The sequence below is a fragment of the Stenella coeruleoalba genome (assembly GCF_951394435.1).
Source record: "Stenella coeruleoalba genome assembly, chromosome: 10".
Taxonomy (NCBI): Eukaryota; Metazoa; Chordata; class Mammalia; order Artiodactyla; family Delphinidae; genus Stenella; species Stenella coeruleoalba.
In genome coordinates, this window is record NC_137156.1 from 99,389,942 (window position 1) to 99,408,148 (window position 18,207).

Below are 18,207 nucleotides of genomic sequence, written 5' to 3' on the forward strand. Positions count from 1 at the left end.
GCCTGCTGCGCCGGGCCGTGAACGCGTTCAGACCCCCCCGTGCTGCAGCCGGCGGGCCCCGCTAGAGGTGGGACCTGGAGGGCGGGGCCGACGTGCTGCTCCCCCGGCCCCCCCCCCGCCAAGCACAAGGCCACTGCACCGGGGCTCAAAAGAACAGGGTGTCGACCTCCCTCAGAAAGGGGCCCAGAAGCCAGCCGCTCCTGGGACCAAGAGGACACGGAAGGAGCCCTCAGTCCCCTGCAGTGGTCTGAGCGGGGCACTTACAGCTCGGGGCCCTCCGGTAGCTGGCCGGGCCGGCCGCGCAGCCGCTGTGCGCGATGGGGCAGTGGGAGAGGTTGCAGTTCCGGGCGCTGGCGGAGGCGCACGTGATCACCGAGGGCCGGTTCTGCGGAAGGAGGGGGCTGGCGTCAGTGCGGGCGCGGGCACACAGGCGGCAGCAGCGGTTCTGCTCCCCCGCCCCAAGTGGCGACCCCATCCTCATATCCCCGCCCAGCTCCGAGGCCGGGCGGCCACCCCGGCGCCCCTCAGTCCCCACGCCGGGCACCCGTCCCGCCTGGAGAACCAAGTGCCGGCAGCCTCGGTGTTGGAGTGGTGCCTCGGCGCGGGGCCTCACCAGTACCCACGCTCTGCGGGAGCCCCTCCTGGAGCCCTGCCGGCCCAACAGCAGATCCAGTCAAGCCCAGGTGCCGCCTCCTGCTTCACGTCGGGGGCCACACCGCTCAACGACCCGAACCCACCGTGAACTAGAGTCTTGGGGGGGGGGGGTGCGCTCGGCCCCCTCCCAAGCTCTCCCTTGTCTGAGCAGTGACCCTCAGTGTGAGGCAGTGGCAGTGTGGATCGGTGAGGGACGTGGGACAGAGGCTTGGCTGTTGGGAGCTGGCCTGTCCCAACTCTCGGATCTGAAATGAGACCATCGCCGAGTCGGGGCTGTAAAGGGACCACGGCTCCTACCGTCACGGTCCGGAGAGCGCCTGGCCCTGCCCTTCTCAGAGTGTATCCTCGGAACCCTCCCCCCAACCCCCGGCTTCTCTGGGCCATCCCAGGACCCTTCTAATATACTCCTGGTTTTTCTCAAGCCAAGCCAGCTCAAGTCGGTTTCTGTTACAACCATGCAAGTCACGATGGAGACAGAAACGCAGTAATCTATCCAAGTGCCTGAGTTACACACAAAGCACCCTCACCCCATGCGCCTGCCCACGCTCGCCCTCCTTCCCCGAAACCACCGCAGAGTCTGCCTGGCAAACTCCGCTCGTCCTTTAAAACCCTGTTCAAATATCATCTCTGTGAAGCATGACCCTCCCCCTGCCCGCCCCACATTCAGCCAGTATACCAGCCCTTCCAGAGGCACCTGCCTCCCCGACCACACACACTTCAGAGCAGGGACCAGCGAGTGTCTGCATCCCCAGACCCGGACAGAAAACATCTGTGAACCAACTGAGCGCCCTTAGGTTCCAGCCAGGAAACTTAACTCCTGAAAACCCGGACGACAAGACAGCTGGCAGGACCTAGCTGAAGGGTCACCCCAAAGGCAGTGTCAACAAGGGAATCGGGCCTTGTCCACCCCCGGCCTTTCCCGTAAAGAGGTGGATCAGTAGCCACCGTGAAGTCTGCACATCAAACCTTCCTGCGATGGGAAGTGAACACGAATGATAAGAACACGTCTGTGATGAAGATCTGTACCCACACCGGTGAGCGGGGATGTGCTTGGGTCTAACAAGAAATTCCACACATCCAGGATGGAAGAAGATGCAGCTTAGCGGCAGCACGTGAACCAAGAATCTGGGGCTTTATTAATTCCACGTGTGAGCAATGGGATGGAGCCACCAGGAGAGTTGGTGTGACACCGCCCCGTGTGGACGACAATGGCAGACAGGAGAGAACATGGCTCTGAGGCCGGGTGGACCTGGGTGAACCAGCTCTAGTCAGTAGGCAGGACCTTCAGCCCTCTAAGCTTCCATTTCTTTGAGTATGAAACGGGAAGACTCGTACCTGAGGGGCGTGGAGCATCGCCTGAGATGGATGTGAGGGCCTGGCCCGTGGTCACGCCCAGGAGTCCTGCCCTGCAGGTGCTGGTCATGCCGCACCTGAAGGACAGCCTGCAGTGTGCAGCCCACCTTTTGAAGGGCCTATTTAAACCCCCGAGCCCGTGATCTCCCCGCCAGCCCTCTCGTAGTGACGTGCTCTCCATCCTCGAGATGGGGCTGTGCAGCCATGTTCATAAGTGACCTCGCCCCGTGGTCAGGCTGGAGATCTGCCTCAGCTGCGGCTCAACCACCGAGGCCGACTCAGGAGAAGATTCAAGTTGAGCTCAGGAGCTGGGGGACGGCCACGCCGAGCTGGCCATGTGATCCAGAAGCAGAGAGAGAAAAGGATGCAGAGACAGGCACGGGGCCCGGGGAGGAAGGAGGGTCCTGCCTCCTATCTGCTCGCCCAGGCAAGAGCCGGCCCTTGCTTCCTGAGCCTGGCTGTACCCGCGACCCTGGGTCTGGGAGACGCCCCGGGCCCTCCCAGTATAACTCCCTTCCTTCCTGTAGCTGCAGGGCCTCCCAGCGCCGGGGCGCAGCAGCACTGGTGAGTGTTCACTACGTGCTAACTCAGCCCGGTTCTCACCAATTCATACATTAAGACTTGAGCTATTTGACTCCCTGTCTCCTCCAGACTCAAAACTGTGAGCGCCCGCATCCAGCTTGACCCGTTTCTAACACACTCCCTACACAAAGCAAGTGTCCACGCAGTTTTGTTAAAAGAACAAAGGAAACAAACAGGGTTGTGATTTTGGGCTCCATCAGCCTCACTGGGAACCACAGGCACCAGCGCAACCTCGCCCAACGCCCGGGGCCCCTCACAAGCAGGTGTCACAGACTGGGTCAGACCCAGGCGCGGGCCAGGGACACAGCGGCGGCCTGGAGGCTGAGCCCGGCTCCGGCGGCCCCACCACCTCCTCTGCTCGCTGTCCACGTCCAAGAGTCTTAAGCAAACACTGAGTGAGGACCTATTAGGTCACAGGCCCCAAAGGTTCAGAGAGAAAAGCCATGGGTTCGTGCAGTGTTTCTGAACCTCAAGGCTAATGCCTCCTTTTATTAGTTCTTCCCTTAGGAACCCCACTTTTTTTTTTTTTTTTTGGCGGTACGCGGGCCTCTCACTGTTGTGGCCTCTCCCGTTGCGGAGCACAGGCTCCGGACGCGCAGGCTCAGCGGCCATGCCTCACGGGCCCAGCTGCTCCGCAGCATGTGGGATCCTCCCGGACTGGGGCACGAACCCACGTCCCCTGCATCGGCAGGTGGACTCTCAACCACTGCGCCACCAGGGAAGCCCCCAGGAACCCCATTTTTTAAAGCCTTTTTTCCTACCAAGCAATCTGTGTTTATTAAGTAACAACTTAATTTCCTAAAAAAAAAAAAAAATCTTTGTCTGCCAATCACAGGTTTCTGACCAGCAGGAGCTACTAGCCACTGTGACCACTGACTTCATAGGATTCCAGCCCAAAGCAAAGCAACCTGGCATTTAACTCCATCCGTGTGGCCCTGTAACGGGTTGACGTAGGATTCCTATTAGGATTATTACATTGATCCCTAAACACGGCTGCCAAGGAAGACTGCTAGAAACACAGCTAGTCTAGACCAACCCCGTCTCGTGCAAAGAAACTAAGCCCCAAAGACATTGTCTTGTCTGAAGCCATTAGTCCCAAGGGGCGAGGCCTAGGCAGGCCCAGGTCAGAATTAAAACCACCCTCAGTACAGAACCGAGGGTGGGGTTACTCCCCACGTCTGTCACTGCCTTCCTTGCACCCCACCCTCCATCCCCCAAGCCCCCGGACCCACTACTGGCCACCGGCCGAGCCGCGCTGGACAAGGGCGTACCTGCTGCCGCTCCACTGGGGTCATGGTGGGCGAGAGGCCGGCCGGCCTGCCAGCGTCCAGGCTGTTCTTGGTCAGTGCAAGGGGCTGCTCCATGCTGAGGCTGGGGAGGGACGTGTACAGGTGGCTGCCGTGCAGGCTCATAGTGGGGGCCACGGCTCGCTCAATGGGGCTGCGGCTCCGTTCCCGGGGGTCTTTCCGGCAGTCCCCGTTGGCCGTCTTGTTCCTGAAAAAGAGGAGTGAACGCTCAGACAGGAAAACCTGGCAGCTTCTGGGAGGCAAGGGGGCTGGCGACCGCGGTGAGACACTCACACTGATCATTTCATCCCTCACTTTGGTGTGGGTAAATATTACACAATCATCACCCCACCGTCTGAGGCTCTGATCGAATAGCCTACCAGTAACTGAGGGGCCAGGATGCTAACCCAGGTGGGTGCTGGGGAGAAGCACCTTCCCAGGGTCCAGAGTCAGCTCCATAGCTCCATCCAGACGAGACGGCAGCCCCCTGCTCGGCAGTCTGGCTGAGCGCTTCTTCAACAAACTCCACTCGCTCGGAGCCCAGAGATCTCACCTGTGTGCTCCAGGCTGGCTTGGTTGGACCAGGATCTGCCTTCAGAAGGATGAAGGTGGTGATGATGCCAAAGGAACCCCATGCCTCCTACCTGCCGGGTCCTGTTCTAAGGCTCCACTGGCCTCAGCTCATTCAGTCTTCCCAACAGCACTGAGAAGGGGAGGCTGTAACCACCCCCGCCCCAGACGAGGGGACCGAGACCCAGTGCAGTCTCCTCACTGGCCGAGGCTACTGGCCCGCGAGCCGTGGTGTTTGGCTCACGGTGTGGCGATCAGGCTGGTGTGGAGCGTGGAGAGCCTGGCGCGCCAGTGGGAGGGCCCTGCCATAGGAAAGTCCAACCACAGGCAGGTGCGGGCCGAGTGGGACCCAGATGAGGCGGTAGCAGGGCCCTGCCTGCAACCTGATGGATCTCGTCTAGGGGCAAGGTCACACGCTGCGTCTCTTTGAGAACGGGGAGAATGACTCCGCACAGTAGCGGTGGGCCTCACGGTAGAAGCCCAGGAACTCGCGGCCCAGGTTTCACCCCCGCCCAGGGGTTCTTTGTGCCTCAGGTCTCAGCCCTTAAATCCGCTGTGTTCTCTGCTGCCAAAGCAGTCTTTTTTTCATAACAAAGGAGCAAGTATTCTAACTAAAAATGTGGTAATGACTTCTGTGACGGTGGAGAGATCAATGGACATTAGTGGAACCAAATCAGCTGTAAGCTCAGTTCATCAACTACAGGGCAACGAACCGCGGAAGGCACAGCATGTAATTTATGGGTGTGTCCCCCCAGCCCTGCACTATTCGCTGGTCGACTATACAAGCTGACTTAGAAGCAATTAGACAATAAACTTGCAGCCCATGAAGACAATCACGGAAAAGTATGTTCTGGTCACAGTGTAGATGAGATGTTCCATACACACCACACGGATCCTGACAAGTTTCAAAGAATTACAATACCAAAAAAAGGAAAGAAAAAAAGTAATTCTGCAACCAGCCCGTCCATGATTTCATCTTCCTGTGATGATTCAGATGACATTACAGGCCTTTACAGTGAAGGGCTGCGCGGTCGTGACCGCAAACGCCGAACGTTCCTGCAGAACGGCACAGAACGGGGACGTCTGGCTCGATGGGCTTCAGGCCCCTCAAACCCAAGATAACCTGGCTTTTCCCTGAACGGGTACTTATTACTGAATATACAGGTGACCAGTGTCTGAAAAGACTACGTTGTCACACACAGTCATCTCCAGCATCAGGTTTCCATCTAAATTTGACTAAAATTCAGTGTTTGATGAGCTATGTGAATTGCTTCCCTGACACAGTGAGGTTTGTCATTGTGTCAGGGAACCTACCCCCCAAAATGAGGTTTCTAGAGGTCACTTCATGAACTCTGCAAACTCAGGGACCGGACACGTCACTTGGAACGCGCCTCCGTCCAGTTCAGGCCCCACGATATTCAACTAATGTTAACTGAGCCCCTATTTTCTGACGATTACAGAGAGGAAGACACAGCCCTTCTCATGGGCTCACGACCACGGGCAGGGGCGACAAGCTCCCCCGTGACCACCACAGCACCAGGAGGGGTGCAGGGCCGGAGGAGCGGGCAGAAGGCTGGAGAGTCGCCCGGGGGCGCCGGTGCTCACACCCCGCACCACGCAGCACCGCGACGCTGCACAGCGCAGCAGGGGCCCGAGGAACGATGGGGACTGTCCCAAGTCAACCCGCGGGGAGCGAACGGGAGAATGGGCCCCCGCAGGCAGGACGCGGCAGGCATCAAGGACCGGAAAAGACACTGAAACACCCAGAAACCATCTGAAGACCTCGCTGGTTAATTTTAGTAAAATTATACATTACTCAGATTTCCAGCTCGTTTTCCCAGTTCCCGGAGCTTGAAGACAGACGTTGTTTTCCTTCCCCCAGTGACTCATACCCCGGGCTCCACTGCTTCCCGGGGCGTCATGTGCTCCCGGACCCAAACCACACGCTTCCTGCCTGCGAGCCCCGCGGCGCCTCCGTTCTCATTAAAGACGACGTTTGCTCGGGAAAGAGTCCAGAGGGCTCGTGCGGGGGGCTGGACGCAGAGGGGCAGCCGATGACAGGAGGCTTGGGGTGCACGGCTCCTCCCGGGACCCATCCTCACCCTGGAGAGGGCGTTTCCACAGAGAAATGGGTGCCACGTGCTGCCGCTCTGCCCTGAGGCGAGAAGCCAGCAATGTCCCCAGTGTCTGGGGAAAAGTAGACTCAACTCCAGGCAGTGAAACTGAGGAAAGTGCATCCACTCGCACAGTCGTCAACGTGAGGTTTTCCCGCCCTTCAGCCGGCCGGGGCTCAGAGCTGAAGGAAACCCTCAGGAAGGTCTTACTTGACAATCTCGGGCCTCGACTAAATTCCTTACCTCCTGACACCAATTCACTAAACCAAAGGGAGTCTGAATTCTTAGCACAGGGGAGGGATGTGGGGATGAAGCTATTTACTTAGTGCTTTGGAGGAAATGTTCTGGGGCCCCGGGGGTCCCCATGCTGTAGGCTCCTCGGCCCAACCCGGCCCCCGTGTCCCCCGCGCGGGCCCAGGCTCCCGTAATACAGGAACATCCCTGAGGTGACAGGGTGTCCCGGCCAATGGGATGCAGAACACCCACGGCAGGAGGGGACTGAAGGTCTGTGGCAAGACCCACTGTGCACGAGGGTGAGGTGTATATGGAGGTTCAAGGAAGGAGGGAGCAGGGCCCACGAGGGTCCCGGCAAAGACCGAGCCCGGCCTCCGACTCACCCATCTTGCCTGTCCTCTGCATCCCTCACACAAGCGTCCGCCCTCTGGGAACCTACAGGATGGGTAACAAACCTTCACCTTCACGGCCCAACACAAATCACAATAAAGTTGTTAAAGCATCGTTAATTTTAGACAGCTTCCTCAGAGAAGATACTTAATGCCGTTGAACTGTACACTTAAAACTGGCTACAATGGTACACTGTATGCACTACAATTAAAAATAATAGTCATTAAAAAAAATTAAAACCAGAAAATGTCTCTCCCCTGCCATTACTTGCTGAGTTGCTGGGTCTGTGACGTGGATCAAGTAGATGGCCCCGTCCCTGTCTCACAGAAAAGAGGCCGGAGATGAGGACGATAAACGCTTAGCCTGAGCGGTGGAGGCGGGACAGCAACCAGACACCCAGCCGCTCAGCCATCCTCACTGCAGGCCCCCGCATCACCCACCCCTCCATCCCCAGCTTCCAGGAGGCCCTCCCTGACCCCCCAAACTGGAGCACCAGAGGGCACGGTGGGGACCTGCATGTGCGTGAGGGGACGACCCTGCAAGGCACGGGGCTGAGCACAGAGCGGGTGTTTTAACCACCATTCACTAAGTGAACTATCTTTTTTAAAAATTTATTTTATTTTTGGCTGCATTGGGTCTTCCGTCGCCGTGCGCAGGCTTTCTCTAGCTGCGGCGAGCGGGGGCTACTCTTCGTTGCGGTGCGCAGGCTCTAGGTGCGCACAGGCTTCAGAAGTTGTGGTGCACGGGCTCAGTAGTTGTGGCGCACAGGCTTAATTGCTCCGCGGCATGTGGGATCTTCGCAGACCAGGGGTCGAACCCATGTCCCCTGCACTGGCAGGTGGATTCTTAACCACTGCGCCACCAGGGAAGCCCCTAACTGAACTATTAAAGTACACACATCATGTGTGAGTCCAGTTAGGCTCTGTGGTGAACGAAAGGGAATTAAGGCAATTTCAGAGGAAATTCCCAACAGGAAAGTCTTTTTTTTCTGAAAAATGCAGAATTTAGGGAGCATTTAAACAGCCATAAACAGCTGTGAAATAGTTTCTCCCTTTCACTACCTTCCCCATCTTCTGTTTCCCCTTCCCCCGCTTCTAAGTGTCCCCCAGGTCATCCAAACCTCACGCATCACCCCCTCTTCCTCCTTGTGAGCAGGAGAATTCACTGCCTTCCAACCAGGCGGGAGGGCGCGTGGGTGTGTCCAGGACATCCTGGGTCAGTCTCGTCACTCCAAGGTACCAATTTCAGACGGGAAGCGGCGGGGCAAGACAGCGCCGCCAGGGTGTGTGGTGTGGAGGGAAGGCGTTGGCATGGGGAAGGGGTGGGAGGCGAGGCAGAGGTGCCCTCCTGGTACAAAATGGTGAGCTGTGTGTCATGGGCCGGAAAAAGCTGAGAAATACTGGCATTCAGGGCATCCCAAAGGCACAGAGGGACTGTCTGCTGCGGTGCCCAGCACGTCCTGCTCGGCAGTGACTCGGGGGCAGCTGTCTCTGCCTTTGACTGGGGGGAAGACTGTGTCGTATAGGACACCTGCCACCGCTTAACGTAACTTAATAATCAAGAAAAAAGCCACAGCCCTACCGCATCCAAGGTTCAAGGGAACCCGACCTGAGCTTGGAGGACCGTGCAGTTGGCTGATGACATCCCCGCCCCATCTTTCCAACCGAGTAACATGCCTCCCCCCGCTGTTTCTGCTAGTTCACATTTCAAAAACCCACTACCTGGAACTAAGCGACACACTCCTCACTGGCTCTGTCCCATGACAGGTGTGACCTACAGTGCCAGGGAGAAGCACCTCCATTGCAATGGCTGCCCTCAGAAAACCTGCCCAGAGAGAGAGAGCACTACGGGCTGGGGATCCCTCCGAGTAAACTGCTTACGTGGGTTACCTTTACTATCATCAACTACCACTTACTGAAGGTAGTTATCATCCTCACCTTATTAAATCCACCACAGTGCTGCAACGTCAGCGTCAGCATCTCCACCGCACAGGTGTGCACGCTGAGATGCAGGGAGATAAGTAACCTGCCTAAGGCTGCAACACTAACACAGTGCCAGGGTTCTATTTATATCTGACTGGCTCCTTTCTGTCTCAAGAGGGGGATGCAGAGAAAACTACAAAGACCCACGTACCCACCACCCAGAACTGACAGAGGAAACCTCACCATCCTATTCGCTTCAGATCTTTCCTTCCCTCCTAAGGATTAAAGCTGCAGAGCGTGGTCCTCCTTCACGCCCCCAGGCCCTGCCCCTCCTTCATCCCTAGATGCACCCGCTGGCCCATGTTGGGAGATGCTTCCCCCCGGAGCCTTTGCCCTCTGCCCGCCTGTGAACGCATCTGGGAAGCAGAGCAGCACATTGTACATTCCCATCACTGTATGTACTTAACAGCCGGGCTTTTTCCCCTCACGTGTGTCTGGTCTAGAGATCCGGTTCATTCATGCTCGTCACCTGCCGTACAGGATTCCTTCACAGGAATCCACCAGCTTGTTGATCCACTGCTGTCCCGACAGGCATTTGGCCATGTCGGGTTTTCCTAGTTATCAACAGTCCCACGGTGTTGACATTCCTGTGCCTGGGTGCCGCGCAGGTGCATCTCCGGAGGGGAGGCTTCTGGCTGCAGGGCGCCCCGCCTTCAGGGCCAGCGGGTGCTGCCGGAGCCCTTTAGGACCCCGCGTCCACCGCACTCCTCCCACCACGGCGTCCTCAGTCACGTCTGGCACCAGCGCAACTGAGGGCCTCTTCATACATTTGTTAGCCACTCCACTTTCTCCTTTCAATTACCTTTTATCAGTTATGGGTTGAATTGTGTCCCCTGCCCCCCAAAGGAGGCTGAAGACCCAACCCCAGTACCTCTGTCTTCACAGAGAATCATATTAAGATGAGGGCATTACGGTGGGCCCTCAGCCAATGGCTGGTGTCCTTCTAAAAGGGGGAAGTTGGACCAAGTGACAGACATGCACCAAGAAAAGACGACGTGAGATGTGAAGACGTAGGGAGAACGCAATCTATAAACCAAGGAATGCCCGAGGCCACCGGAAGCTGAGAGAGAGGCCTGGGACAAGCGGTCCTCACAGCGCTCGGAAGAAGCAACCCTGCCCTCAGCTCCGTCTCAGACTTCAGCCCCCGTAACTGGGAGGAAATACATTTCTCCTGCTGAAGCCACCCAGTCTGTGGCACTTGGTCATGGCAGCCCCAGAAACTAATACAGTTTCCATGGCTTTTACCCCCAATGCTTTTACTTCTTTAGATATTCTCCACATCCATGTTTTATTCTGCTTTACCTGTAATTAATCTCTTCCCCCCGACACCCATTTTTTTGAAGCCTGGTCTGGACATTTTCAGAGGCCCCTAAGACCCACTGGACCTGAGGTGTCCTTGTCACACGTGCCTGTCATCACGAGGACATTTAATCAGCACTGAGGTGACAAAGTGTGTGAGGCCAGGCCTGCCGGTGAGAAGCTGGAGAGCCAGCTGCCCCCCCGACTGCTCCTCCAAGTGCAATTCAGGAAGCCAGGAAAAGGCACCGCCCACCCCGACGCGCAGGACCGCAGACCCTCATCGGCCAAGCCATCCTCCCGGCCGTCCAGCTCAGGACCACTGCAGGCAGAGAGTGAACGAACCAGCAGACCTTCTCCTCAGTCCTGCGCGGATGGGCCCGTCGATAACCAACCCCAAGGCCCGGGCCAGCTGCGTCCAACGCCCGCCTTCTCTCCCCAACGCCCGTGCCAGCCTCGGGGGTGTCCGCACCCTTCCCAGGGCAGGAGGAGGGAGACGGAGCTGAGAAGAGGCGCGCCCAGGGCACAGGCCGGCGGGGGCGGGACGGGGGCTCCCATCAGGCCAGCCCTCCCCCTCCTGCCTCAACTCCTGCACGCTGTTCGGTGCTGGAGGGAGGGTGACCAGCTCTGGGTAGGGGAGAGGACAGGCGTGTCTGAGGAAGGCTTCAGCCATCCTCACTGGACTCTGCCTCTGTAGCTGAGTGAAGGGTCTCCAGTCGCCGCCCTCAAGACCGAGCGGCACTGAGACAGCACCGCCCACGGCTCCACAATCTCCAGCCCTGAGATGCCCCGGCTGCGCTGGCCTCCAGGGGGCCCTCCAGGAAACCAGCCCTAGGGGACCCTCCAGGGGGCCAGCCCCAGGGGACCCTCCAGGGGACCAGCCCCAGGGGACCCTCCAGGGGGCCAGCCCCAGGGGACCCTCCAGGGGACCCTCCAGGGGACCAGCCCCAGGGGACGTTTCGTGGCTGCTCCTGCCCTGCTCTGTCCCCCAGACGGTGGGTCTCTCTGCCCTCGGGCACAGTCACTGCGCAGACCCGCGTGGGGACCCAGGGCACCCAGGACACCCGACAGCCGTCACCTGGGCCCACGGCGGCCACTTCTGTAAAGCTTCTAAACAACCGCCGTGTAAGCCTTACGACACAAGATACTTTAAAGGTGGTGTAGTTAGAACCCGTCTGCAACAGCCTACAATTGACTCCTGTCCTTCTTGATGACTTGGGATCTTTATTATGAACGTGACTTCGGGACGTGACGGCCCCGCGCAGGCCCGTCTGTCCCGTGCTAAGGCTCCTCACTGGCTCAGCGGCTGCAGGCGCTGGGTCCGCTCCCCTCGTGTCTTGGTTTCCTCCCTGGTCATCCTGGGGCAGGCCTGGCGGGAGGGTCCCTGCCCGTCTGCTCGGCCTCTGCTTTCCCTTCTCCTCGCGGTGGTCCAGAGGCCAGGCAGCCAGAGGCTGTGCTCCGCTCCGAGAACAGGGCCAGCACTCGGCCCTTCTTCGCCTGGGGAGTCAGGGCTCCCCAACCTGCTGCCCAGAGAGGGCGAGACCCGTGATGTCAGACCGCCACCCGGAGCCCCTCTCCCAGCAGCTCAATTCTGTGAAAATAAGAGACTAGTTTTCTTTGACTAAGACAGTCTGTGCATGTTTTCCATCATTAGCTGAGACGAGAGAAAAAACTGAAGTTTTAGAAAAGAGGTCAACCCTGAGAACGCGACGGGGAAAGCCCCTCGCCCCTCCTCCCCCATCCTGGGTGGGCCACGGCTGCCATGAGAGCGGCAGGCGTCCACCCGCGGACGGCGGGCGCAGCACGGGACCACGTGCAGCCTGAGCTCTGCTTATGGACTCAACGGATCACGCGGCCACACGTGTTCACTCACTCATTTCAAATGAGTGGAGATGTGGCTGAGACTAATAAAATACAAATTAATTTAAAATTCCTACTGCTACTAAATGTGTAAGTCATTTTTGTCATTCTGTAGCCTCTTGATGAATGATATTAAAAAATAATACAGGGCTTCCCTGGTGGCGCAGTGGTTGGGAGTCCGCCTGCCGATGCAGGGGACACGGGCTCGTGCCCCGGTCCGGGAAGATCCCACGTGCCGCGGAGCGGCTGGGCCCGTGAGCCATGGCCGCTGGGCCTGTGCGTCCGGAGCCTGTGCTCCGCAGCGGGAGAGGCCGCAACAGTGAGAGGCCCGCGTACCGCAAAATATAAAAATAAAAAAAAAATAATACAACCACTCTTCTGTTTTTGGCATCGAAGTCCCTGCACCAGAGGAGGGATAGAAACATCATGTCTCTCCTTCTGCACAACAGCTACAGTGTCTGCAACGCACACAAACCTGGGGCAGCTCGTCTGTCCCGCTGCACAGCAGCAGAGGTATCACTGCGGCACTGCTCGGCTTGGCTATCCAACCACTTGGGATGGCTGGGTGAGGGAGAAAGGGGTGACGCTAAGAGATCTGCCCACAGAGAAGGTCCAGAGTGGCTTTTTTTTTTAATAAATTTATTTATTTATATTTTAATTTTTTTTGGCTGCATTGGGTGTTTGTTGTTGCGTGCGGGCTTTCTCTAGTTGCAGCAAGAGGAGCTACTCTTCCTGGCGGTGCGCGGGCTTCTCATTGCGGTGGCTTCTCTTGTTGTGGAGCACAGGCTCTAGGTGCACGGGCTTCAGTAGCTGTGGCTCGCGGGCTCGAGAGCGCAGGCTCAGTAGTTGTGACGCACGGGCTTAGTTGCTCCGCAGCATGTGGGATCTTCCCGGACCAGGGCTCAAGCCCACGTCCCCTGCATTGGCAGGCGGATTCTTAACCACTGCGCCACCAGGGAAGTCCCAGAGCGGCACGGACCTCCTGCCCAGCGCCCTGCTCCCAAGCCCCCGCGCGTCAGCATGGAGAACAGTGCCCGACACACAGTATCTAATTCGTGAATGAACCGACCGAAAAGCAAACGGATTCTTAGGGAAAAGCAGCACCAACTGGTCTGAGTAAGACAGGAACCCACGAAGCTCCAGGGCGGCATCTGGGTCAAGGGTCACTGGAGAACCAATCCCAGCCCCCGCAAGGCCACCAGGAAGGAGTGGTCTGCAAACACCTCCAGTGCCATTTCCGCTCCCTTCTTCGGGGCGGGGGGGGGGGGGGGGGGGGGGGGAGGCGGCCCACTTTCTGATTCTATTCAAGTTCCGATTCTGTTCCGAAGGCTCACTCTTAGCTTTTGCTCCACATTCTGTGGCAAATCGCTGGAAGACATTACACACTGTTTACTGAAGAGAGTGGAAGCTTTGTCCCACTCAGAGGAAGAGAGCTGAAGAGAGCTTCGTGCTGGGACGGCTGTGAACCCCAGAGAGGGGTGCGAACAGCAGCGTCCTCACGTGACGCCCTGCGGCGGCTTCTCACACCCCCCCAGGGTAGGGCGCTCGTTTACTCCCCCTCCACGGAATTCACTCGACTCCTGGAAGGGTTCAATGAAAGGCCCTCCCCTACTATCGACGTTCCAGTGCGATTCTTCGATTGACGGTCTGCTCTTCGGAAAAATTCAACGAAGTCTATTTCTTCTTCCAATCACTGGAAAACTGCTTCTGTGTCAGCCCTGCCATGCCCAGAATTCTCTTCACCCAACAAGAATCCCTCCCAACGACCCTCACACCATCCTAACACCTTACCATCCTGTCACCCACCTCCAAGCACTCTCCAAAGTGACATCCACCTTTAAGTGTGGTACCCAGAACTATGTACAATACTCCAGAGGAAATCTAAAGAACACAGCACACAAGAAAAGATAACTCCCTTCAATTTACACAGCACATTTTAAACCAAAAGTCAGCGCAGAAGGTCTAATAAGAACCAAGGTCAACAGAATAGAGTACGGAAATCAGGATGATTCTGAGACCTGTAGTCAACTGGGACTCCACCCGGAACGGCACGACCCAAGACACAACAGTTCTGCCAGCAGCCTGGTCGCATAGTAACGTGTAGTCTCCTAAAATCCTCCTAATTCAGCTATACTTGTGACCCTGTACTGGCCAAAGAGAGAGATAAATGAGTTACTGCACACGTCGGCATCACATGCGCATGCCTGTCAAAGACAGAGCAGCACATTTCCTCCCTGTGCTCTTTGGTTTGCTGCAATTCCCTCCTGCCCTTCACATACCCACACAGTCGCATTCCTACACCTGAATGCAAGTACCTTCCCAGCATCCAGCCCCGATGGTGGCAGTAACCGGTTCCAAATTATTCTGTGGACTTCTTTATTTTTTTTAACTTGATCACAGTATAGTTGATTTACAATGTTGTGTTAGTTTCAGGTATACAGCAAAGTGATTCAGTTAAACATATATATAGGTTATCGCAGAATATTGAGTAGCATTCCCTGTGCCGTACAGTAGGTCCTTGTTGGTTACCTATCTTATACATACTAGTGTGTGTGTGTTCATCCTAAGCTCCTGATTTATCCCTCCCCCCACCCATGTTTCCCCTTTGGTAAGCATAAGTTTGTTTTCGATATCTGTAAGTCTGTTTCTGTTTTGTAAATAAGTTCATTGGTACCAATTTTTTAAAACTTAGATTCCACATATGAGCGATATCATATATTTGTCTTTCTCCGACTTACTTCACTTAGTATGACATCATCTCTAGGGCCATCCGTGTTGCTGCAAACGGCGTTATTTCGTTCCTTTTTCATGGCTTAGTCCATTGTATACATGCACCACGTCTCCTTTATCCATTCATCCGTCGATGGATATTTTGGTTGCTTCCATATCCTGGCGATTGTAAACAGTGCTGCAATCAACACTGGGGTGCATGTGTCTTTTGAATTATGGTTTTCTCCAGATCCATGCCCGGGAGGGGGATTGCTGGATCGTATGGTAGTTCTATTTTTAGTTTTTTAAGGAATCTCCATCTTGTTTTCCGCAGTGGCTGTTACCAAATTACATTCCCACCAACAGTGTAGGAGGGTTCGCTTTTTTCCACACCCTCTCCAGCATTTGGTTTTAGACTTTTTGATGATGGCCATTCTGAATGGTGCGAGGTGATAGCTCACTGTAGTTTTGATTTGCATTTCTCTGATAATTAGTGATGTTGAGCAGCTTTTCATGTGCTTTTTGGCCATCTGTCTGTATGTCTTCTTTGGAGAAATGTCTATTTAGATCTTCTGCCCTTTTTTTTTTGGTACGCAGGCCTCTCACTGTTGTGGCCTCTCCCATTGCGGAGCACAGGCTCCGGACGCGCAGGCTCAGCGGCCATGGCTCACGGGCCCAGCCGCTCCGCGGCACGTGGGATCCTCCTGGACCGGGGCACGAACCCGTGTCACCTGCATCAGCAGGCAGACTCTCAACCACTGCGCCACCAGGGAAGCGCTGCCCATTTTTTGATTGGGTTGTTTTGGTTTTTTTGATACAGAGCTGCATGAGCTGTTTGTATATTTTGGAGCTGCAGACTTCTTGACAATAGAGGATAAGCTCTAATTCAACATATTCATTCTACACTAAACAAAAATTAGAAAGCCAGTTTTCCTTTTAAAACCACCCACCTAGCCTGACTGACATCAGAAACTCTGCAGGCAAAATTCAATTACTTACTGAATTAAGTTACTATAAAACTATACTAAAAAGTTTGAGAATTTAAGTACTGAGTATATAAAGTGATTAAATGTTCATTTAATAGAAGATTCTGAGGCATCTACCAAATATCCTTTAAAATAGTTACTACTGTTACTATTAAATTATTAGTTATGATTATTAGTAATAAAATTATCATTATTCAGAACCTTGCATCTGAGACCACATTATGTACTGAATTAATTCCCTCTGAGAATCCGTATGGTCTGGGCTGAACTCCATCTTTTCGAAAACTAGAGGAAGAGGTTAGCTAAGCCATTGTTTCTCTTTACTTAGATTACAGGGTAAGAACGCGATCTGAACTTCTTAAAGGTTATTTCGAGGACTCTCCGGTGCTTAGAAAGGCTACTAATGTATTAGCAACTGATAGGCAAATTACCAACCAATCTCTATTCTTGAAGCAAAGTTCCCAAGGGATCCATAAAAACCAATACTGATGGCTTACTTCATTTTCCAAGTTACAAAAATGCATTTCTTGACAAATATTCTTATTTTCAAACTCTTCAGAGAATTGAGAACTCACTTTCCCTATAGCGTCTGCTTAGTTTTACTGTAACGTCATTAACATCTGGCTATTAAAATCATACTTAATCCCAAACCTGGGACCTGGAAAAGGAACCCAGGGGAACCTCATGACTGTTCAACACAGAAATGGCATCTCCCCCGCAAACTCCTGAGTGGATGATTCTAAAAATGTCTTTGGAGAATCCAGGACTGCCATTCCCAAATACCTCAAGTGATGCACTCCTTTCCTTTTCACAAGGACCTCCCACACCAAATGGCAATGGTGACTCCCAATCACCCTTTAAATTAAAATGACCATGCCCCAGAGTCCTCACAGTGCCACTCCCCACCATGAGGCCCCAAATGCCACATCCTGAGAGCTGAACGTCTGTCCTTCAAGTTCTTACCCCCTCTTGACACACTGTTCATCCCAGCCGACCACGGAATACAAAGGCTGAACACATAATGGATTCGGTATTGTTTATTCAATTGAACCAAAGTTAATCATTAGTCTTTGGAAGGTTTTTTAATCTTTTTTCAAAACTGTGGCAAAATACACATAAAATTTACCATTTTAGTCATTTGAAAATACACAGCTCAGAGGCACTGAACACATTCCCACTGTCGTGCAGCCATCCCACAACCCACATGGAGAAACTTTTCATCTTTCCGAAGTGAAACTCTGTGCCCGTTAAATACGGACTCCCGGTTCTCCCTCCCTCATCACCTGGCAACCACATTCTCTTCACTGCTCCACATGTGACACTCACTCAAGAAGAATCACAGACTCTTTGTGCTTTTGGGACTGGCACATTTCACTTTGCATAATGTCTTCAAGGTTCATCCACGCGGTGACAGGTGCCAGAACCACGTGTTCCTTTTTTAAGGCTGAATAATATTCCGTGGTATGGATCTATTCATTCCTTGATGGGCACTGGGTTGCTCCCACCTTCCAGCTGTCGTGAATCATGCTGCTGTGAACATGGGCAGGTGTACAGATACCGGTTTCAGGTCCCTGCCTTCACTTCTTGTGGGTCTATACCCATGTGTGGACTTGCTGGATCCTATGGTAATTCTGTGTGTAATTCTCTCCTTAGGCATTTTGACAAATCATTGGTAGTCAGTGGCCCTCTCTACTAGAGAAAAATGATAGGCTTCCGAAAGGATAGGTCTGGCTCACAACAACAACACAAACACAAGTCTCTGTAAACACAGTCCAAGTGGTTCATGAGAGAAATGCTGAAGAATAATGTGAGCATTTGACGTCAAAAGGTAAATAAACAAACGCCACCCATCACCAGCTCAGCCAGCCCTGCAGCTCCAGGCGCACACTCGGGACGCAGTCAGGGGTGTGGCCAGCGCCGGGGAGCACTGGGAGACTCACAGCCTACACACCTGCGGTTCTCATTTCTCACTATGGGCCTTGAAATGACTTCGAGCCATCTAAGGACGGCTAGTGTTAAGAACAGTAAGAGCTACCATTTGTGTGACATCAGCGTACAGGTCTACAGAGTGTCCCGCACACATGTCATTGTTAACAGATCTGCCTCAGTCTGCAGCCCCTCCTCGCTGCCCCGCACGTGTGGTCCTCCAATGGCCTGCTGTGCGGACAGGTGAGGGCGCCTGGACACCGGC

General features: G+C 54.7%; 1 protein-coding gene across 4 annotated transcripts in view; it reads right to left on the reverse strand.

The window, feature by feature from the left end:
* VGLL4 (vestigial like family member 4) overlaps positions 1 to 18,207 on the reverse strand; it is a 159,232-nt gene that overhangs the window by 480 nt on the left and 140,545 nt on the right. For all 4 annotated transcript variants that reach the window (XM_079933872.1, XM_079933870.1, XM_079933871.1 and 1 more), the window contains 2 exons: positions 3,861 to 4,083; positions 265 to 385 (listed from right to left, as the gene is read on the reverse strand). In XM_079933872.1, the coding sequence (XP_079789998.1) occupies positions 265 to 385; positions 3,861 to 4,083 (344 nt within the window). The remainder of the gene's footprint in view (positions 1 to 264; positions 386 to 3,860; positions 4,084 to 18,207) is intronic.